Raw genomic sequence first — 24,491 nt, 5'->3', positions numbered from 1 at the left:
TCAAATCTTTTTTCGTTCCTCGATTTAGAATAAATGGGGACTCCATCTATATTTAAAGCATTTAGCAAAATGCAATGACTTTGAATCATGTCATGTACTTTGAAAATTCAACTCGACTCGACTTGACTCGTGACTTGACTCGTGACTTGACTTGACTTGACTCGACTGGACTCGAGTCACCTCCAAAAATCGGGTGACTTGACTTGACTAGAGTCACCTTTAAAAATCGAGTGACTTGACTTGACTCGAGTCAAAATGTGAAATGACTCGAGATGACTAGTGACTCGAAGGTAGTGACTTGATCCCAACACTGGCAATAAGTATCACATCTATACTATGTCTGGGATGGCCGAAATAGTCAGGTAGGCTATCACTCAAGTATCAATCATGTCAGCTGTATCATCCAGGTATCCGCAGTGGAACTGATACATAAACTTTGCAATTTCTAGGTTCCGCATATCTTTTATGTTCACGTTTCGCGCTTTCCGGACGTCGTTCTATACAGCTCAGTTTTATATAGCTATAGCTCAGTGGTTTTGACGTGATACTTTTTATGCCGAGATACCGGGATGATACAGCTGATATATGAGTAATACTGCTGATACAGCAAATACAGCTGGGATACAGCTGATATATGAGTGATACAGCTGATACAGCTGATACATCTGTGATACAGCTGATACAGCTGATACAGCTGTGATACACCTCTCTTTTTACCCTTTGGATTTTGTCAAGTCAAGAGTAGCTTTGGGATGTGTCCCTTGCAACACTTTTGTGAGTGAAATGGACATGGTATTGGTAACTGGTCGAAAGAGCGTCTGTATCCCGGTTACCTATTTGTGTTGGTCATTTTGCGTCAGCTGCTAAAAGTGTGCGAATCTTTGAAACTATGCTTGAGTCCTTTTCAGATATTCATTTTCTACTCCGACATGAAATAGTTCTGACACGTCTTCGATACAGCTACTTTTACTTGTAATAGTAAAAAAATCTTCTTATCTCGAAGGCAAATCAAACTCGAGTTCTCGAATCCTTGTATCCAGTCCTTACTAAAAGTCGCCTATACGATCGCTTTCCTCATTGCCAACTATAACTGCTCCTCTCTCTGGCCGATTGCTCACAGCGAAAGACCGCCTGCGATTCCGTCGGACATCGAATTGTCTATTAAATCCGTCAGTAGGCAATGTTATCTGCGGACACAGGCAATCAAAATATCCAATTAGTTCCGTATCTCTGCAAGCCGATCGATTAATGGGCGTGATTTTGTTTGGCCATACCGTGACACGAATGACGGGAGTACTTATTGCTGTATAATAGGGCTGTTCAAAAATAACTTTTTTACCCGGATTCCAGTCATTCACTGATTAAATTGTCAGGTTACCCTAAAAAATGCTGCACACCAAATTTGATTCAATTCTAACAAGTATAGGACTCCGCAGATCCAATTAAAATTTTTAATTTATTATGGAAAATTTAAAAAAAAAAATTTCAAATTTTTCTGCCAACCCCATGAAATTGTTGAGCTGTCTTCAAAGACGTTGCAAAACAAATTTGAGTTAATTCCGACCAGTAGAAGCGGAGTTATGTGAGTTTTTCGTTGATAAATCGCGGATTATCAACCGATCCAGGATAATTCGAAAATTATCATCGAAAAACACACATAACTCCGATCTACTGGTCGGAATTGACTCAAATTTGTTTTGCAACGTCTTTGAAGACAGCTCAACAATTTCATGGGGTTGGCAGAAAAATTTGAATTTTTTTTTCAATTTTCCATAATAAATTAAAAATTTAATTGGATCTGTGGAGCCCTATGCTTGTTAGAATTGAACCAAATTTGGTGTGCAGCATTTTTTCAGGGTAACCTGACAATTTAATCAGTGAATGGCTGGAATCCGGGAAAAAAAGTTATTTTTGAACAGCCCTACTGTATAACGATCATATGTAATATGCGACCTGTGTGACCGGAACTAGCGATCATAACATTATTAACTGTTTAATGCCTATCCAGATGCCTAGAATTATAGGTGAGGTGGGTATAACACTTTATTCAAATTGGAGTCCCCCTATAAGTATGTCTGTCTCACGAATAGGCATTGACTGACATCTAGCGATAAATGACATTTTTGTCTATAAGGTGAATCGCAATTTGACTGATTTCAACGTATTAATTCCGATAATAATCAGTAGCACTTTATGAATGTGGTATCAGTGCCATAGTCTCTAAATGCTGCAAGTCAGTACAGAACGCTCGTATGACTTTCTGAGTATAGGACGAATAACACCACGCCATATCGGTGGCTTAGTGCTAAAGCTCGCTGCCACAAGAAACCATTTCTCCGTACAAAATACGTGTTCAGCGTCTATATGCGCAAGGCACTTACATTAGTTTTGAAAGATACGTCATAGGAAACGCAATTGGAAATATATAACTGCTATATGGCTCAGTGGTTGAAAATAGATGCCGAACCCTAACTGTAGCGCATGGGGAACGGATTATCGCCCCCGGAGGAAATATGAACTAGGCGTATTGACGATGGGGTTTTTATTCGTGGATATGGATATAGATCCGCGCATATGGGCCTGCAATATTAGTAATTACCAACTGGTTACGTTGATCACGATTAGCAATATATTTCAAGGAAAGCTTATAACGAGCATGTGTTAATTGGCTTTACAATCCCATGATAACAGATAAAACATATAACGTGTACCGTTCGCTCACCATTCACCTCACAGGAAATAGATCTTCGATCACATCAATGTCGAATACGAGACGAATTCAGAACGGCGTATCGTCATACATTGAACTATATTATTTTGGAAGTGGATTAGCCTACTAGAAAGAACAGTCATTAACGTATGCGGAGATTACAATATGTACCTAAATGTTGTAACAAGTGACATATGCTGTTTTTGTGACGTAAGTGGGAAGTAACGAGGGTGGTGTACTTGTTAGCGATTTAAAAGACAAGCTCTTCATTTGGTTAGGCAAAAAGTATTATACTCTTATGCTTCTCAAACTCAGAAGTGATGGTCGACTTCTGTATGTCAACAGAGCGCATTTGCGTGACGCAAGAGAAAGGGATTTGGAAGTGTTACCAATGGCGAGGAAGTTGTTCGCTCTTCGAGTCAACGTGTACCGAGCACTATAGTCCAATTGAAACCCTGCCTGTCCGCTTCGTAGAATTTTTATGTGACTGAAAATAGAATGTTTGCGAGAAAGAACGGCGCCGCAACGCAATACGAAATGCCGGCGATGACCAAGCTTTGTGATGGTGATTGTTGGATCATCGGCTTGTGCATAGGACTTGATTTGAATTCATGGGGATCGAACGTTGGAGAAATTACGTGCAGAAGCGCCAAAAAGTTACCCGAAGTTATTCGTGTCTAAACGGGAAATCGCGATACCGCACGAGAGTACAGAACCAATATGGCAAGGAAATATGATATATTGTGTTAGAAATTGCGAACCATTTCTATTACTATTTGGAAGTGACCTGCTCCTAGATGAAATTAAGTAATTTTACGCTCTTTGCAGGTAATTGAATAATTTAAGCAATGACCATACTTCACAAATAAGCCCCGATATGTAGGCGGTAAAGGGGCGCTAAAAATTGTTGGGTGTCTCAAACTGTTTGACAAAACCGCTTTTGAAGAACGCGTATACTTCAGTTTGTTTGCAGAATCCAAATACCCGTTACAGAACTATTATAAAATGCAGTTAACAACGCTATTATGGATACTGTCGCTTTATGTAAAAGTGCGAGCGGCGAGACTATTAACGGGGGAGGAAATGGATCTCGGAACGTTGACAATAAATCCTGGTCTACCTATTGGTGAGATATGATACAGCAATATGTGCATTACAAGCACCCCTATATGCTAATTTGTCATTGATCAAGCATACGGCATGGCATATGGCAACAGCTTGTCAGTTTTTAGCAATTCATATGCATAAACGAAGAAAAGGCATTTTAACCCGCCTTTGGTTGAAATCAGGTGATTCGATGCTGTCATACATACAGCTCAGTGACGGATGTATACTACTGCTTTTTCAGAGTTCTCAAATAGATTTAGAGTACTGCTAATAATTACGAGAGTGCTGGTTATGATCTTAAAGGATTACATTTAACAGTTTACAATATCAGGAAAACTTGGCCTAATACTATATATGATTACGTACTTACCTAGAAATCGCTCTTCGGAAAATTACCCTGAAAACAGAACAATTGCAAAGTCCCACCACGAGATATTTGAATTTTAAAAATTGCACGTCCTATATACTTACTTTTCGCAAGTTAAAGTCTCTCCAGTAGATGTAAATGTTACACTAAGCGCATTCTTCGCTACGCTAAGTCGTGACAATCTGATCGGGACTAATAATAAATCATTCTTTAACTAAAAAGCCTAAACGAAAAGTTACGTTCGACATTATGGAACACCGTGTGTCAGCCGCCAAAAGGTTGAGAACCATTTCTCTATGCCATATGAGCACAGATTCAACTCGATCCAACTATACCACACATTCCATATAATTACTACCAGAATCATTGAGTATTAACCTTGAAATTTTGCGTAGTGCTCGATGGCATTTGTACAATTTAAAACTTCCGACAGTATGATGTACGTAGGCTATCAAAATTTCGAAAGAAGGTAATCTACTATTCTATTCTGTAAATCTAATTTTAAACTCGATTATTAAATCCTTATTTTCCGTAGTATGATAGAGGTTATCGGCTGATACTCATCGCTGCGCAATTCCGCGCGAATACAAGTACAATTAGAGATTTCAAAGTAACTGAGCAAGTGGTTGTGTTTGTATCGACTATTTCCACTTCTACTGAACGGTTTTTCAGGTGAAATCACTTACTTTTAGGACTTTATAAATTTTTTAAAGTATATTGAAGTTACGTTTGTATCACCTTGAGGAGTGCTGTTATTAGACTTGAAAATGAGATTATCATCTTTTGAAGATGGCTATCTCAATGAAGCAGACCGATTTACGGCTACTAAACGCGTTAATAATGTTAATTATTACCATTGTATTTTTTCAAACGCTGTCCCCAGACAGTCACTTGATCTTCAGTAATATGTTCAGAACACGATGTTTGGTTGCTGCGAAGCGATAGAATTCGAAGTTAGGCTCAGTTAGTTTCGAACCCGCGCCCTATTCAAATTATCTTAAAATGACCATAATTCCGTAACGACTGATGGTATAAATTGATTCGATGTGCATTTACGGGGAAAACAGGTCCATGAAAACAATTCTGAGGATGCCACCCGCGCCCCGACCAATATCCCTAGCCCACCTTGTACAAGGAGTCAGAGATGAGCGGATTTGAAATTTCTGTGTCCTAATCCAATCCAAATCCGAACCTTGAAATCCAAATCCAAATCTTAATTCATAACTTTTTCTTATTCAAGTCCATGTCCAATCCTAATCCAATTCCAACTGGAAATTCTGAAAAAAATACTAATTTATGCAATGGAGGGATTCAAAAATTTTCTTTCACAACCAACGATTCACTTGATTCAAGATAACTTAGTAACCATAAGTACATTAATAACTGATCTGAATAAAGTTTGTCGCCATTCGCCGCACGAGATTTCAATCTCCCAGAGTAAATCCAATCCAAATCCGTTCTGAAAAAAATGTCTAATCCAAATCCAATCCAAATCCGATAAAATTTCACAAATCCTGTTTTTTCAAAACCTAATCCTAATCCATGCTCATCTCTGCAAGGAGTAAGGTGGGCTAGTACCTAGTAGTGCGAAGCGGATCTCCAAATTCTCTGGTCCAACTCCGATCCTGTTTTTTAAAGCTCTGGTCAGAGTCCGGCACAACTCTTTTAGGCCGGATTCTAGAAATGAACGTGATGCGGTCCGAAAAACTCCGATACTTATTTTACTCACAGGATGGTATTGAATTTTGATTGAAACAATGCAAACAGGAATTTAAAAACTCAAAGATCTAACCCAACCCTTATCTGAAGTAATTATGCCAACTTGGACTTAGCATGTGGTTTGTTCCCATGAGCGTTTCACTTTCACTATTGATTCGAGGGTGGAATATGGTAAGGCTGTCATATTCGTAGTAAAAAGTACTGGTCCGGCTCCGATCCTACTCCGGCCGTATCAGAAAAAGTACTGATCCGGCTCCGGAAAAAATGAGAAAATCCGACCGGATATTCAATCCAGCTTCGGTCCATGCTCCGCCCTATGGGCCAGGGATGGCGAGATACTGTTCCACAAATCAGGTCCGGCATATTTGATAGAGCGATGATCTTCTTATCCACCAAATGATAGTTAGACGATGTGGACGAGCGTGTGTCGTACCTATGCACTTTTGATACCGAAGTGAAGAAGTCATTAAAGTTTTCGCGGCAGTGGCTGCAGTGGAAGCGATACATAAATTTGGCAATCACTAGTTTCCACTTATCTGTTATGTTTAGTACACCGAATCTTTTGAGCAGTGATTTGTTGGAAACACATCCTGCATGGTCCCTTTGTGACCCTGGCTATGATACGGAGGACCTGATGTTGTAGTTTTTGCAGTGGTTTCAGTGCGCTAACACTGGCAGCCCTCCAACAGATGATGCCATATTGCAACTTCGATTGGAATAATGATTTAAAGAGCATCAGAAAGACCCAGATTGGCATGCAGTCAGAAAATATAAATCAAACGTAGACGTGAAGATTTCGTGCTGCATGTTGTGATCGTAAACTACTTGACAAAATATAAAGTCTGAAAAGCATGCATTTTCTTGTAATTACTTGCATTCGAGAAGAATTGCGCGGCGTTGATTACCAGCCAATGGCCCTATCATTGTCCGGTTTAGTGTTCGACTATATCCTATTCGATTTACTTGTGTAAACTTGAGTAGTTATAAGTGATTCTATTGAAGTTTGTATGAGGCGTAGTCCTGTTATAACCTTGATTATTTCAGAATAGAATAGAAAACTCACTTCTTTCGAAAGTATGATAGCCTCCATCATTCTGTCGGATGTCATTAAATTGTATAGATACCATCTAGAACTACGCAAAATTGCAAGGTTTTTACGCAAAGATTCTGTTAGTAATTATATGGAATGTGTGGTAGTCGGATCGAGCGTAAAGTATGCCCGTATGACATAAAGCAGTGTTTCTCAACCTTTTGACGGCTAGCGCCGCGAAGTTCTATGATAGAGGACATAACTTTAGGTTTAGGCTTTTTAGTTGAAGAATGATTATTATTATCATTAGTCGCGATCAAATTGTCTGGACTTAGCGTATAGTGATGAATGAACTTAGCGTCACATATACGTCTACTGGAGAGACGTTAACTTGCTAACTGCTACCGTAATCACGCAATCACAAATTTGTCACTTTGCACAGTGTTAGATCATATCGTGAATACGTACCACACCGAATATTATGCCCCGACCCTCAGGTCACTGATTGACACTGTCAAAAATTCACACAGACCAGTACTGACTTTTGCATAAATCTGCCCTGAGCCCGGCTATAGTATCAGTTCAGCGAGCGCATATAGTATAAACGCGAGACTTTGAAAACAAAAATTACTACTCTTATCATCGGATGACAGCTTTGAGACTTTCTACGGCGTTAGATGTCATAATCATAATATGACATGCGCATTCTCTTTTCCTAACTCCGTACAGAACATCGTTGAAATCAACACAGGCCAATAACGGCTTTGCATTAAGTCGGTACATGGCCTACTAAAAACTAGTAGGCCATGTTCGGGACTATTTTTGAAATTTATATACCTCGTAATAGCGGGACTTCGAAATTATTTTCCATGTCGATTTGCGAAAGAACGTTTTCGAAGTAAGTAATCAGATAGTATTTTAAGATGAGTTCTCTCTAAAACGAAAAGGAGTATAATCTAAAATCGTAACCACTTGAGTGTAATTGATATATCGATACGGCGAGTGGGATCTGAAATGGAGCCAACCACATAACATAATTTACTTATAAGTCGGTATGGTTTGTGTTGATTTTAATGATGTTCTATACCGAGTCACGATACAGGATTTCGCATGACATATCTGGATAACGTCATCTAACACTGTTCCAAGTTTCGAGGCTATCACTCATGATTAGAGCCCGACCGATTATCGGCTCGCCGATAATATCGAGTCGATATCACGCTTGGAGAGAAATATCGGTATCGGCCATTGAAGGTAAAAAAATATCGGCCATTTTCGTGACGTCACAACATGGTGGCAGGGAGTCGGAGAAGTCGATAGAAGACGTGAGGGCGGTAAATTATAAAAATAAATGGCCAAGCTGCATATAGTGCATACTGCATACAGGCAGTAGGCGTGCCTATCTGAAAAAATATTAGATAACTAACCACCGTTATGCCCCACTGACTTCGTGGGAATCCTCCAGCAGTAATCGATCACTAAAGTCAGAGAGCAGGTGGATTGATAGTTTTCTGCTGAAGATTTCAATCAGTAAGAGAAATGAGAACTTCAATCATGCTGGACTGACCCTCGTGATGATAGAGAAAAGCGTCGCGTCGAAACATTTCTGGGAAGATGGGGCTATTGGTTCGGTACCAACAGAGCTAATTATACCAGTAATATATGAAGTCGTCTGACTGAGGCCTGCGGGGCCACCATGATAGGAAATATGCGAGCACAGAGGGCAAGAAAATCAAGCAAACGTGGAATAAAGCCAATAATTGATACGAAAATTTTGGATTCCACGATGACATTGGCCAATTCTGACAAACGAGCGTAAAATATTGATCAATTGATTGTTGAAATGCTGGTCATGGTCAAGGCCCGAGGGGGATGGGTGGAGCAGTTGCAGACGTGGACAATTTCAGCTGCTTTGCACATTCTCTTTAGTTATTTGTTAATGATGTGCTGAAGGCTCCAGGTACACTGCCGGAAGAATATCAATATTAATATTTGGTGAAACCATTGAGGGAAAGATCCCCTCCAAGGGAGCGGTGGAATCGAAATGAAGAAAGATTTCCAATTCTTGCTGTGCCACTAACTATGGTACCGAGTGAAAGACTGCTCACTGTGTTTAGTACTATATACATCATTTATGGAAGACCACAAAAGTTGACTCCTTGGAGAAAGGGCCAAGAAATTGTGCTTCGTGAACTGTAATCTGCAACTGCTGGATTGGTGCTTTTGATATCTTTTTATAGCTCCTAGATCATGTATTTCATAATCTAGCATATCAATGGCTGTAAAGTTGTTGAAATAAATGCTCTTAGGTGTTAAATATGGGCCTTGAGCTAGATTCCATATATTTTGAATATCGGCTGAATATATCGGGGTTATCGGCAGGGCTTTGGAGCAGCCGTAAATTTAAACTGCTCCAGCTCCGGCTCCGGAGCTCTCTTCTATCATACATTAGCTCCGGCTCCAGCTCCGGAGCCGCATTATTACCACTGCTCCGGCTCCAGCTCCGGCTCCGGCTCTGAAATTATCAAATGGTCCTGTCGCGAGAGGGTTTTGCGTGGCCCGCGAGGTAATTTCCAATTATATTATCGAAAATGCATTGCTCAGATTGTGAACTTGCAATGCCAAACAAAAATTACAATTCTTGCTGCGACACTTGGGATGTTGATGACTAAAATATCAGTTCCGACGCAGTGGCAGATCCAGGGTCCAGTCACATTTTCCGTAAATCGTCGTATATTACAATAAACTAAAATAGTAGCGAAATTCTTCTTCACGCTTCGCGTGTTTAATTGTCACACGATTTCTTGGTTGGTAGCCTACCCCCTACTGAAAATGAAAAAAACGCCTAATTTACCCGATTGAGTTTAACTGTATTCGCAATTACGGGAGAAAGTCTTTTCGCGTTTGCGCTCGGATAAAAATCGTCGACGGTGAAATGGAGGCAACATATGATTGTCGCATATTTTCGGAGACCTTCGATATCGATGTGTCCCGACGCCGAATAGTCGTGTCCTTGCAAACTGAGCCTAGCGGGTGGTATACAATAGACCCGCAATACTCACCTAGTTTATTTATAAACTTAGAAAATCTTACCCGCTTGGCGCGGCTAGTGGACCGCGCACTCGTTCGTCAATTGCATTTGCCCCTTTAGCCGAAGAGTTTGACCATTCCTGGTCTATATAGATTACTAATCTACCCATAGTAATCTAGAGTCTTTCAGGCGTCAGTAACATCCGATGTAGCAACGAAGACATATAGGTGCCGCCGTGCCGGCTTGTGACTTCATGCTGAATACTTGTCAATTGTCGACAACATCATAGTTGCAGTAGAACGCACTTTACTATATGCCATTGCTGTGCACAGCATTAAAATTCAGGCCTGCTATTCAATTATGATAAATCAGCAGATGTGGTTGTTGCATATATAATAGCATCTTATGAAATAGGTCGGAGCCGGAGCTACTCCTCAAACAACGAGCTCCAGCTCCGGCTCCGGCTCCGGCTGAATTTTATGTAGAGCTCCGGCTCCGGCTCCAGCTCCGGTGAAAATGCATGGCTCCGGGGCTCCGGCTCCGGGCTCCGGCTCCGGCTCCAAAGCCCTGGTTATCGGTGCAGGTACTGGATATCGGTCTTATCGGTATCGGCTCAGGAATCCAATATCGGTCGGGCTCTACTCATGATGTAGCCCAGTGGTTCTCAACCGGTGTGCCGCGGCACACTAGTGTGTCATTTACGTTTCGAGAGTGTGCCGCGAGCGATTTGTTCGGAATTTTGAAATTATGCGCAAAATAATTCTAGTCTATAGCAAACGATCAATAATTTAAATCGAGCTTGATGTGAAGTTTGTACATTTGACAATTATAAATTCATGCTATGCCCGTAAACGTAATCAATAGCCCCCTCGAATTCGCTTTACCGGACATACCGCGTGCCTTGAAGGCTGCATTCAGTTTTCCACACTATTTCGATTGATCACCGAGAAGAGCAGACATGGCGACGCCTGTATGACATTGACAATGCAGTTTTATAATCCTCATCGTCTCCCCAATCACCAGCGAGAAGGGAACTGCTTTGGAATTGACGTTCGCGTTTACAAATTCGAATTACAAACATGACAATCCACATTGCGATTGTTAGGTATCGTGCCGGAAGTTCCGTTAAAAGATAGGCTTGTAGCACAACGTTGTGTTACTGTCGACGAATATGAGAATTGAGAAGTGCTGAGGTAGACAAAATTTTATCATTCAACAAACCTCTTCGCCGCTGAGGTTATAAGCTTGGTTTGTTGGAAGTATAATTGAACTGCGGGTGAGTGCCAGTAGAGCTATTGAGGAATGGCTATCGTATCCTTATGCGTGCTGCACGATCTGCGTGGAAATGCATTGTATAGCCTGGTATAGCCTACACCACTATGCCTCCGTATTCCTTAGCGGCGATCGTGCTTGACCTCTTCGACCCAATGCGGCAGTGGGCAGATTTATTGTCAAACAAATCTTATGAAATAGTATCTAAATAAGGGCTGCTTAAAGTTTCTGTGGAGTCGTATATCAAAATGACCACTTTCACTTTCGTCTGAATACGTACTATTTGTTGTAATCACGAAGGAACGATATTCTGGCCCGAGGAAAACGACGACATTCTATCCCGGCTTCGTAAGCTAGGGACGCTTTACGTACAAAAGTTTACTTATAAAAATATTAAAATTGAGAAGTTTATTTCAAAAGAAAGGAAGTACAGAGACATTTTTTGATTGACTGCAGAGGAGGTCACATTAGTAAGCGTTACTACTGGGTACTAATAAGTATTCTGGTAGTTTACAGATGCCGTAAGCCAAAAAAGTTCAGATGGTATGCCGCGAACTATTTTTCATCTCCAATGGGTGCCGCGCGGTCAAAAAGGTTGAGAACCACTGAGTAGCCCAACGAATATCGTTAGTCAAGATGATCAAACAGCGCGAGCTCGACGTACAGAAAATGAGGTCACCGTAACGTATACTGCTACTTGACAGACTTCAAATATAGTGGAAAGTAATTACTTCACAAAATATGGTCCAGTATACAAGTGGAAGTATTGAAAAATCTGATTTACTTGATCGACTCAAGGATAGATATCCAAGTAGGTGATTGATGTATTTTAGTCCAAGTTTTATCAAATTATTGAAACTGTCAAGTACTAGTAGAAGTCTGAAACCGTAGTCACTTTTTACGCGGAGGGGGTCGATAGCGATGTACTTATACATTTAGGAGTACTCAAGTAGATTTTTGGGTTCATTTCAATATGAATATATTATCCAATTGTATGTTGAAGTTCTGTGCCTCCAAGAATATCCTGAGTTACTTATCATTAGTGAGAATATCACGGCATCATTTTTTCCCTTTCTGGGCATTTCAATGCCAAAATTTAATTTGTTACAGCGTCTTTCTGTGACATGCTGCCTATATTTTCAGCCGACAGCCCCCATTCGACGGGAACGCAACGTTGCCACGCTCCGAAAGAAAGCGGCGGTTGCAGAGGCAGTTTTGTAAGTTTTTATTTCGACGCCGCTGAAAATCAATGCAAATCGTTTGTGTACGGAGGCTGCGGTGGCAACGATAACAATTTCGTGACGATGTCGGAATGTCGTGAAACGTGCGAAGGAAACGGTGCGTACTATTTGGCAGGCACTTTTGGTATTGACTTGAGTCCTGCACCGCCTGGATACGGAGTCTGAATGCAGAGTTGGAAACCTAAGAAAAATTTCAGCATAGAATTAGAATTATAGCTACACAGTTTTTTCCAAGATGGACTAGAATTAGAATTATAGATATACAGTTATTGCCCAATTACATTGGAATTAGAATGATATCTACACATTTTTATTCCCAAATAGCCTAGAATTAGAATTATAGATATACCGTTATTTCCCGATTACATTAGAATTAGAATGATATCTACACAGTTTTTCCAGATTAGATTAGAATTAGAAATACTGAATTCGCGAAAATTTCAAAATTGAATCAAGTACACTTCATATAAGATCAGTGAGAACGGCAAATGTCTGTGCAGCTAACAGATTGTACTGGTTATCCCATGGAACTGTTAGGTTGTCTGATGACACGATGTAGCCTTCAACAAATTTGACTCAATTCCAACCAGTTGAAACGAAGTTATTGAAGTACAAAATTTGGGATTTCAAAAAAATAGTATTTACGATGGCAAATTATAGAATTAGTGACTATAAATCTACCTAGCGTAAATAATATGATTAAAAATCCTAAATTCTGAACACCAATAACTTCGCTTTTATGGGTTGTAATGGAGCCAAATTTGCTGTATATCGTGTTAACAATTTCGCGGGGTAATCAGTAAAATTTGAAAGATTCTTACATTTATTTTTATTTAATTAATCCAATACTTTTTTCTTATATATCAATGCTTCCATAGGCTGGAATTGGATCAAAATTGGTGAGCAGCGTTTTTTATATATTAAAAAAAGTTGAAATGAAATTTCAGTTATCTGTCTAGAAATATCGGTGTCTTAGTGAGCTTGGAACATTTCTTTCGATGCGACGTAATTATCGCAAGTGAACATCATAGGTCAGATATAGAGATAATGGTAACGGGCAGAAAACAATCATAAAATTACTTGATACCAGTACAGCATAAGCAAGTCTTCCCGGGGTCATATACCCGACATGTCATTTACAAGTGTTTACATGTGATTATTACATCATAGACTTAGAACGATCTTTATTTTATGAGCGCACTTCGATAAGAGGCCATGGAATATTTTTAAAACGACAGGGTTTGCGACTATCGAAAGCTCCTGTTCGGCGTATATACCAGCTAACGTGCTCTGTTATCCAATACCGCTCTGCCTAGTGAGAAAATACGAAGAGCCGGGCCCGGGATGTAATCACTTCTGTTAATTCAGTCTGAGACATATGTTTCGATACATTCGAAACAGCCGATCGGACTCGATGCGAATAGGATTTCATCTATAACGACTTGGATTGCTGTCAAAACAGGGTTCGGTGTTGCCCATTGGTAAACTTTGACTTTGCCTAAACTGTAGATCCGTGGAGTGCGGCGAGTTGCAATTTCGATGGTGGGGACATGTGCGGTTGGGTGAACGTAAATACAGATTTCCGCTGGATGCTTGGCGTTGCGAAAATGTCATGGAGGAGAAGAGGAAAAACAGGAGTCAAGAGCGATGCCAGGGGTTCACGAACTGGTAAGCTAGTGCGTAAATTCCGCTACATCCACCTATCAATCGCCACGGCAGTTTTATAATCGGGTGAAAACATGGATATGTTCGTACAATTGATGCCAATCTGAATACTTTACGTCGGCCTCCAGCAGCGGGAGTTTGATGAGTTCGAGGGAGGAATTTCACATTGAAATATTTATATATTTGTATTGAAGTCTCGTCGGCGAACCAGGCCTGGGCTAGAATTCTCATAATTAGGGTTATAGCGATAGTTACGTTTAGGGTTGGACTCGATTGATTCATATTAAATGCATTTCTCGAGACAACTTCTCTGTCCCTCAAACGATTGGTACGAAATTTTTCAATGTCACTCAAATTATTTGTTACTCAAACGAGTAAAATAGTCATTTCCAAATCCAAGCTGTTGCTAACCCGAACACTAGTCCAAGCAAACGTCAACCTAATCGTATCCAAGCTAACGCTAACCAGGACCTAACTTGAGCAAATTTTTAAAATACATCCTATTCCGGTGACATTATTTGGATCCGGTGAACGTTAGGAGCCGATTATAAAGTGATATTGAATTCCCCATACCAATAGTGTGGCCAGGGCCGAAGCAGCACTTCGTCAGACCCCCCAAGACGTTGGTCATATTCTTTCCCTGACCGCCATCTTCACCGCTACTTTGTGAGCTAGATTTGCTATTCTCATTAGTGATAGTGAATCAGTAAATATCGCTTAATCGCGCCAAGCGCGGAAATTTTCTAGAATTCATGATTGAATCGATCGATAATATCGGGAATTGCATATAGATTGCTATAAATTAAAAGACGCACAAGATTTCAATTTGGTATTTCATCACTGGCAAATAATTTTTCTCTGCGGGTTGGTATTTGTCTTGTGACGTTCAGATTGCCAGAACAGGAACATTCGGCGCCAGTCATATAGCGAAGTTATTGGTCAGCATATGGGCAGTCCTTTTCGGCCAAGATTTTCTAGCTGCCGATCGTCCTGGCACACTTCTCGGAATCGCATGTTACATGGCTTAAAGCTCCATATGTCTTAGTAGGCCTATGTCGTGGCGCGGTAATGGCCGACGCCGAAATGCCCATTTATATAAATCATGCGTGTTTTTTCCTGGGGGAAGTGTACCCAACAATCAAGATATTTGGCAACATTGAATCAAGCCTTGCGCGAAAAAAATGTGAATGTTGTTGCAAGAATTTTCAAAAAATAATTTATGTTGAAGATTTCATTCACAAAATAATTTGGGGCCCCCTTCGAGCTCGCCCTCCTATTGGGGGGTTTGTGGTGCGGCAGTTACAGTCCTGAGTATAGCCTTCGTCAGACGTCACTAACACGCGGCCCGTGAGGTCATATTTTACTGCCCGTGATCTGATTTGAGATTTCAGAAGAACGATTAGTAAAGCATTTAGAAATGCTGAAATTTATTTCAGTTTAAAAATATTGCTGTTGTTGTTCAAAATAAGCTATTCTCCTGTGCCCAACGTCACTATTCCTCACTAGCTGATACGGCTTTGGCGATGGTAATTTAAATATAATATTATTCCTTTTGTGGACTGGTAAATATGCCCGTCGCCCATGCTGTTTTACTGACGTAAAGTTTTAGAAACGTGGTTGTTAAACTATGTGGCCTATTTTACCTCGATATTGAATTCATATGCGGTCGCGGCCTCTCCGAAACTTGAAACGACCAGTTTTGAGTTGGCGACCCTTGGCCTACATGTATACACCGGCATATATGCTGTAATTCAAACGCTTAGTTTGATGTCGTAGCAAATTCCACCGATTTAAAATTTTTTCCTTTTTCATACTTAATTTGGACAATCCGACTGTAACTTTGTTTTAATAATTAAATAGTTGCCGGTTAGTAAAAAGTAGCTGTACGGAAACTGGTTTTTCAGCGAAATGTCAGTAGTCTTCTGCAGAATCTCGCAAACTCAAATCTCGGTCCGACAGCGGCGTTTGAGATGTCGTTTGAGATTTCAATGTCCTATATTCTGTTCTTACGACAGGGAAATACGTCTACATGCTTGCCGATAGAGGAGAAAACCGCACTGCATTTTTGGTATCTCCGGCACTCAAGCAGTCTGAGTCGGGTTGCTTCAGCTTCATGTATCATATGAGAGGTATGGCTTGCTGCTTAGCGTATTGGTTCTCCAGGTTAGGAACCACTGGTCTACTTCATTAATTGATATATTTTGCATGTAGGGTAGGCCCATAAGCCTGTCGGAGTGACTAATAACAACAACCAATTGTGTTATATCTGTGAGTCATCGCTGGTGGTGGTGAGATACGCGAGTCATCTTGCAAAAAAATTCGAAATAGGTATTACTTTTCTATCTGTTCACCTACATCTTCATCAGTTTAATGTCAATAGTCACCTATTGTAAACTCAAAATAATCACTTGTAATATAATATATTAATTTATCTTAAAACAAAATCGTTTTTGTACGATTTTCGCTTGTAAGCAATTTAGGCTGTCTCTCGAAAGATTTCAGAAATAGGCTTCCATAATATAATCATCTCATCCACCCAGTATCTTTCTTTTGTAGTTATGATGTCTTGGTGGAACCTTTCCCCTTGCTCGTCACTCTGTCTCCAAGATTATCAACAGGGAGTGAACTTTAATGCTCATGTTTGCTGCTCCTTCAAGTTTTCCACATGCAGATAGGCTACCAATTTTCAGGATAACTATAATGTAGTTGGGTACTTTGTGATTTTCCAAAATTATTTTAACTACATCATTGAAAGAATTCCGTGCAGTGAGGTCCTTTCCTCATATGAAATTAGAATATTTCATCCGTGTTCGAACGTGAGGTCCATTAAAGACACCAGCTTTAAGCTTCTCGTTTGATAGGGATACTTTGTATACCCACTTCGTTGACTTAGCAGAAAATTGCTCATCTAAAAGTCAATACAGACGAGACGCATATGAGTATTGTTGTTAAGATTTTCAAAGAAAACAATTGATAGCTTTATAGGCCTACTCCTCTTCCATCTTGGTAGAATAACCAATTTTTTTTACAGGAGAAAATATATTTCCGTTGTGCAAAAGTAGGCTAAAATTGTTAGGCTTGACAGAATGCTCTTTAGACAACAAAGATCTAGCATCTGGTCAAGTTAATGATTAAGTAACTGAGAGTTCTTCATAGTCAATTATCTATTTCTGCACATTATAAAGGTAGAGAAAGCTACGGCTTACTGCGTACCAAGAAAAATATTTTGAGGGTAAATACAGTGATTATTTTAGGGGTATTTGCAAATTGTAAACTGTAGTCAATCTTGCAAAACTAATGTCATATTCGTAATCATAGCAACCGTAAAACCCCAGAAAACACCCCTGAAGATCTTATTCCTATTAATTTTTTTCATTTTGTTGACCAGTGATATGACGATTGGTCACTACTTTGCCTCATTCGGACTCGGCACTTAAAATAGGCCACAAGCTCATTCCAACCCACATATGTGCAATTCAGACTTTTAGAGTATGATCTGTTAATTTGGACCTAGGATTAGAAACATGCGATATTTAATGTCTGCGGTCACAGTTAAAGATTGCTTGAATGTGTATATCATGGCATAATACAGAAATGTGTAAGCCTTGTATAGAAATGATGAAGCATTCCGCATTGCCACACAAAACTCGAACTGAAATAATGCCGTAACTCAATTACCCATATAATTAAAGGATTCCCAAGATACGGCAAAACTTTCAAGTAGAAGTAACAAAGCGAAAATTTGGAGAACTACTTAAGTAAGTACTCTGAAGTAGTAGATTGGGACGAGGCAGATTTATTAGTCAACCATTGGTGAGGGTTTTCCAAGATTACATCGTTGCGACTATAGACTTCGACTAATGGCGATAAAATAAGGGGCAATTTTGCATCAGTTGTCACTGCAACCGTGACAGTGATCCGAATATGTCTTAATACAGCATACTCGGCAAATTCTAAACTGTAAAAGGCATGTAGTTTGGCTTCAAGAATTGTGAAGGTAGACATGGAAGTGGTCTAATAACGTTAGAAATCGCGCGGAACCAGACAAAATCCACGTGAATACTCTGGAAAAGTAGAAGTATAGGCCTATTTCCTACTGACCACTTCTCCCGGTGGTGAAGGTCCTGCTTGCATCTTTTCAACTATATATGTTTCCGTTAACGCAGGAAGACATATGGGGCATTTAAAGTTGTTCGACGTCTTGTATTCGAGAATCAATGCGAGTTCGACAGTTTATAAACATGATCTGTCGAACTTGGTGTGGGCGGTTTACGGCCAGCAAGGAAATCTATGGCAAAGAGGGCAGGTAAGCTGTCACCTTGTTTTAATTTTCTTCTCGTGTTGTATTGACTATTAAGGAGCACTGCGATGGTTTGGTACGGTACGATAACACTTATCGTGATTTGTGCCACGACATTTTTTCGTATAAAATATTATACCTTATAATTTCTTACCTTTATTACAATAATTGCAATGCACGCGTTTGTTGCCCAAGAGCGGTGGTATTTATCATGAGCCGTGGCGTGAGCAGGGGAGATAGGGTTTCGAAATTTACAACACGTCATACTGAAATGCCGCTTCTATATCCAATATTTATAAGATCGTTAGAAATCAATCGATTGGTAGCATCTCTTGTACACAGTACAGTGGTGGCGTAAATAACCATTGCTGTGATATGCATCTCTCAACTTGTTTTTACATTTAAAAATAATAATTTTGGGTATTACGCTGTTGTGTTTCGACCAAACAATATGATGACACTTCCCAAGGTGAAGCCTCGCTTTTCCGAACCGATATCCGACAGGGAACAGCAGAATTTGCACTAAATATTTATTTTAATGTTTTCGTTTTGTGTGAAAACCATAATGCACTGGCTTTGTTCTTGTAATACTCCACACAGTTAATTTTGTGGTTAGATGTGTGTTGCGTTGGATTGTTTTAGACTCAGCGAAAAATTGGGGTTCCCGAAGGCTTGCAGATTAACGTAAGCCATTCCCAGGTTAGTAAACGTTAGGAACCACTGCTTGTGGTCATTATTAAGTCATTTAAATGGGCGACATCGTCGTTTCAGGCTGGAAGCACCTGGTTAAATGTATCCCAATTATCAGATTCTATAACCTGGACACAATTTATTTTAAGAAAGAAATATCAAGTAGATCTAATATGTTGAATTATTTCACGAAAATGGGACACAGACAATCGGTGAATAAACATATAGGACCCAATTGATATGTGAGCCACATAAAATGCGACAACTTGATCAAATTCCAATGAAGATCACCCTTGTATCGCTACTAAACAATTTAAGGTAGTTTTTGCCGTTGTCGATGTAGAAATGCAAATGTCGCACAAGCTGCCTATTTCACCCTGTGACACAACCATCTTATGCCGGACCGCAGTCAAATACGAACAGCAACACGTATTCTCCAGACCTGCATTCAATTGTGAAAATGTAACGTAGTAGGCTGCCTTCGTACGTATATCCTGCTGCGTGTAAGGAAAATATATATGAAATAACAAGCAGTCAATTAAATAAGCTAACCTTTTGGGTTTATATATTTGTAAATCTGGTGACTCTCAGAGGTCAGTACTCTGTGCAGGGTTGTAATCAAGTCACAAGTCTCCGAGTCACAAGTCAATCTCATTTTATAGTTTTGACCCGAGTCAAGTCGAGTCATTTCCAATTCACCACCGAGTCAAGTCCGAGTCCAAGTCAGATATCAGAGGGTCGAGTCCGAGTCATGGTATTATGACTCGAGTCCGAGTCCAAGTCATTGTGTTGACTGCTCAGTTACCAGTTAAAGTCTTGTCCATGCCCACTTTTTATACCTCTGTTTGGTGATATCGAATGGTTCGCATTTATAATATACTAATTTTCCTCACTTTTAGCAGTTTATTGTCGCATTTTCAAGTTCCAGTACCAATAGATGAAGTCCCAATAGTGTGGTAACTTTACTATTCTTCGAAATTGCGATAAAATGTCGGTCTTGGCTGTCTGAGTTTCGAGTCATACGACTTGGTCCGAGTCATGCGCAATGACTCGAGTCGACTCATTTCTGAATTTTGCGAAAATGACTCAAGCCAAGTCGAGTCATCAGAAGATGATGACTCGAGTCGAGTCATTTACAACCCTGACTCTGTGCCTCACCAATCACGTCACTGCTCAACGTATGTGGGTTGTGAGTGCGTGATGAGTGAGCTGAGAAGTGATGACCGCGTGATCGCAGTCTATAGTACTTTTAGCGGAGCTGCTCGGCAAGAAATACGTTAATTTGCAACATATTTAATGACTGTAGAATGGAAACTCATTGCATAGGCTATATAAGTCGTATAGATATCATGGATGCATGCTTATGATATTGATGACATAATAATAACAACAAGGTCACAAATATAAGTTGTATAAGTAGGCTATATGCTGTTGCATTAACAGGTTGAATTGCCTCCTACGAATCCAACCACAATCAGACGACTAATGTTTGCGGGTTTTGATTGGGAGAGAGGCAGAGCAGGAAACATAGTTCTGGATGAGCTTCAATACTCGAAGACGGGGTCGTCGTGTTTATGTAAGCCATGTATGCTAATATTATCCCCACTGTAACAAAATAGCAGAAACAGTTAATAGCAGAGTAGGCTACTTCTATTTTTCGGAGTACTCAAAGTAAGTTTGTCTACTTGCGCCATTCGCTGCGTTCAAACTTCAGATTACTTCCACGTCTGCATTTTTGAAGTCACAATATTGCCTCTTAAAAATTCTGACACGTAGAAACAATTTTGAACTAGAGATTTTCAAACTTTTTTACTACTACTTCAATTCGTATTAGCATGTCCTGGCAGTAGTTAACTGCAATAATGTCACACAATTTCATTTTAGTCACTCCTACGTGGGCGGCGCCTCCAAAAACAACCGCTACCTACCAATCCACGGCAGTCTCGAATCAACTCACAACAGAGGCGCAAACGAAACAGACTCAAACCACTTCATCCCACAGGCCACAGTCTACCACAGAGGCGCAAACGACACAGACTGAAACTACGTCATCCTACAGGCCGAAGTCCACCACAAAGGCATTGATTATGTTCAACGAAACAGTTTCCACAAGATGGAATGCTAATAATATTGATAATGGTACAATTTTTGGTGTTTCACAACCAACGCGAACTCTCTATACCGACGACACCGCGCGATTGGGAACATCAAAACAGTATCTCGTTATGTCGATATCGACAACTATCGGATATCCTGCGGAATCCGATATGCCCACTCCTAAACCAAGAATAGCGAGCGCAACCGACAACATGGATCTATCATCCACGGCCACGCGAGTGCGCCAAATCACAGAGATGATAACCAAACGAACGATCCAGCTCACAACAGCTGTTCAAAACACTCCAATGCTTGAAGACGGAGTCACGGACAGTGTGGAGAAGGACAATAGTATGTTGATATGGATAATAGCATGTATAGGAGCAGCGATCATAATAATATGCGTGATCGGAACTATCGTTTATCGAATTCGGAAGAAACGAAGGTTTCAATATTACGACAACAGCACCGTGCACATGACGCGAATAGCATCCGACGCACCGGATGGAGAGCCCGATATGCACTATTATAAATTAACGTAGCTTGTGTAATTACTGGATGACGTGCTATAACACAACTGGGTGTCGACACGCGACCAGTGCATGAAGTCTGCTTACTGCTCATGCAGTCAACTCATATTGAGCTGATGTGGTTTATGCAAGAGCATCGAACATATTTCACCATGCAAATGCTGACTATTAAGGTATAGACGTTATCCAAAATGAATTTCGAAACATTCGGCACTCCAGAAGTACTATCGTATCTTATACTATATTGTTCTCGATTTGATGTTCAACTTAGATTTCTCGTTGAATCGTGCAATTGTTGTGGTATCGTGCTTTCAGTTGAAAACATTCTCACATCTCCCCAAATATTATCAACATTCGTCGTGGAATTAGTATTGTAGTGCTGGAAATACCTGTGAACTGCGGTCTTTGTTGTTTATCATTAGGGCAATTTTTTGACGTGACAAAATAGGTCAAAATGTAGTCAAATTGAAGCGTTAGTTTAAAAAATGTCAAAATTGTCTTGACCCCTGCATTTCGTTTGTATCGTAGATTTTGCACTGTCTGTGAACTTATCATTTGATATTTTACAGCTTGTAGCCTACTCCATAGGCCTACCGCTGCAGCCGGCCCGTTGTCTGCTCATTGGGAATCATAAACATTAAAATAAAACAAATAGATCAGCGGTTATCAACCGGGGGCCCACGAAGTCTCTAAATTTGCAAAATGGTTAATAACCTAATTTGTATTTCTTTAAATTAGGAAAATCACGAGGCAGTTTCACTACATCGCTGCTAAAACTTCAGTACTCACAACAGAATGCACTTTTTGTTGGGGTATGTGGTAAAATATAAAAGTCCTAGTCGTGAAGGTCAATCCGGGTGACTTCGAAATGTTTGCAAAACCCATTTTCTCCTGTGATATACATAACCAATATTCCGGTATAACTTATAAAGATGTGTTGCTTGATAGAAACGACTAGGCTGGACCTTGCATGTTCATTGAAAAATATGTTTCTCAATTTTGTTGCCATATATGTTGCGATCATGCCGAAATGTCTCGTCGCAAGCGTTCCGCGTTATTAATATATTGGCCATCACATTTATTGGCGAAATGGAGTTTCGGCACTCGTTCATATCAAATCGAAGACGCGTATTTTCGAGATACTATCACGTATTGCAAGAAATGCAGCTACACTGTTACAGAAACCGCTTTCAAATCAAAGTCTACCCAACTTCTACATAAATAGTCTGATCTTAATTTGAAAAAAAAGACATTTTGCTGCTGTTTTTCACTAGCCTACAATTAATATTTGCACAAGACATATGACGGTTGCACCATAATTGAGCTAGATTTCCTCTAAAACTTAGGGGGTCCTCGGAGGTCTGTGACGGTTCAAAAGCGGTCCGCGAAGACAAAAAGGTTGAGAACCACTAAAATAGGTTGACATGGTGTTATGCTCAACGTACCGCAACATTCTAACTGAAGCAAGACTGCGTGGGCGTTGCATGGTTCTTATATCAAGAAGCTCATAATGAAACTTGTGATGTAGACACCATTGTCAGAATGAAGCAAAACGGTGTGTCGCCAGCAGTGTACGCACAACTTCGGTTATGTAATGCAACTACTGGAATTCTTCATAGGGCCATATTTCGATAAAATAAAGTTTTTTCATGTAAAAAATTGTCAGTTTTTGAGTCAAAAAAGTTTTTTTCAGGCCGAACTACTTCGTAAGGACAGACAGCTCCAACCAGAAATGAAGATAAGTAAAACAATTATGACATTATGTGGTAAAACATCTAATTTGGATACGTTAGGTAAAAATTTGGTCAATATTAAGTTTTTTAAGGCAAAAGAATGTCCAAATTTTGATTTTGTAGGTCAAAATCTTCCGTTTTTTAGGTAAAAAAAAATCGCCCTTGTTATCATACATGTGATGCAAAAGACCTACTCACTCATAGTAAGGGCGACTTTCCAAATAATAATAATAATAATAATTCATAAATATTCATAGATAATGAAGCTATTCTAATATTTCGGCCTGTGTTATGCGCGTTTGACAATTAGAATCCAAATTCAGTGCTATTCGATCGTTTCACTGTAGCGGTGAAATATTTTAATCAATGGATGGGATTGACTGAAAAATTATTTCGTATCGTCCCTCCCGGATTTACAAACTGACTTGATCACACTCAAATGCAAGTAGCGGTAACATCATAATTATATACTTATTTATAGATAAAGTTAAAAGAGACTCTAATATTTTCGGTTGACACTCGTCGTGGGTGCAACTAGTAAAGAATTGAGAAGAACATTATATCCTCGACTGGTTGCTGACGATTATAATGACTGACGAGTATCCGCCGAAACTATTCGTTTTTGTTTCAATATGAATATATCATGCCACTGCCGAAGATCTGTACCTCTAAGAGTCTTTTCAATCGTAGGGGCAGCGATTCTCAAAATATGTCATGACTATTTGAAGTAGATATTGATCGTAAGATCTTAAAATTACTTCAGTGTGCAGTAAGATCAATTGTAAGTGAAATCAAGCAAGTAAAGTATAGTTGATGGAAGGATCAGTCCAAGTCTATCGAGAATTTCATGGCGTGAAATTTCTTCTATTCTGCCTCATTCGCTGGCATTTGCATCAATGCATCTCGCATGATAGGAAATAACCAGACATATCGTTTTAGCACAATACATCCCGTATTAGAAATATAATATGATTGTATCATAAGCGGGTTCAGGGTGTA

At 39.8% G+C, this 24,491-nt stretch overlaps 1 protein-coding gene across 1 annotated transcript; it reads left to right on the top strand.

Annotated features, from left to right (window-relative positions):
- Window positions 1-3,600: 3,600 nt before the first annotated feature.
- LOC145437296 (uncharacterized) lies at window positions 3,601-24,144 on the top strand. The gene is made up of 7 exons (XM_080314494.1): window positions 3,601-3,836; window positions 12,380-12,574; window positions 13,987-14,145; window positions 16,158-16,271; window positions 18,309-18,448; window positions 20,576-20,708; window positions 21,017-24,144. Exons 1-7 carry the CDS (start codon window positions 3,716-3,718, stop codon window positions 21,769-21,771), a joined length of 1,617 nt encoding a protein of 538 aa, XP_080170620.1. The 5' UTR covers window positions 3,601-3,715; the 3' UTR covers window positions 21,772-24,144.
- The last annotated feature ends 347 nt before the right edge of the window (window positions 24,145-24,491 follow it).

The sequence above is a fragment of the Botryllus schlosseri genome, chromosome 4 (genome assembly GCF_051294905.1).
Source record: "Botryllus schlosseri isolate E-star chromosome 4, Bs_hap1, whole genome shotgun sequence".
Taxonomy (NCBI): domain Eukaryota; kingdom Metazoa; phylum Chordata; class Ascidiacea; order Stolidobranchia; family Styelidae; genus Botryllus; species Botryllus schlosseri.
This window is presented reverse-complemented; position numbering and strand designations above follow the sequence as displayed.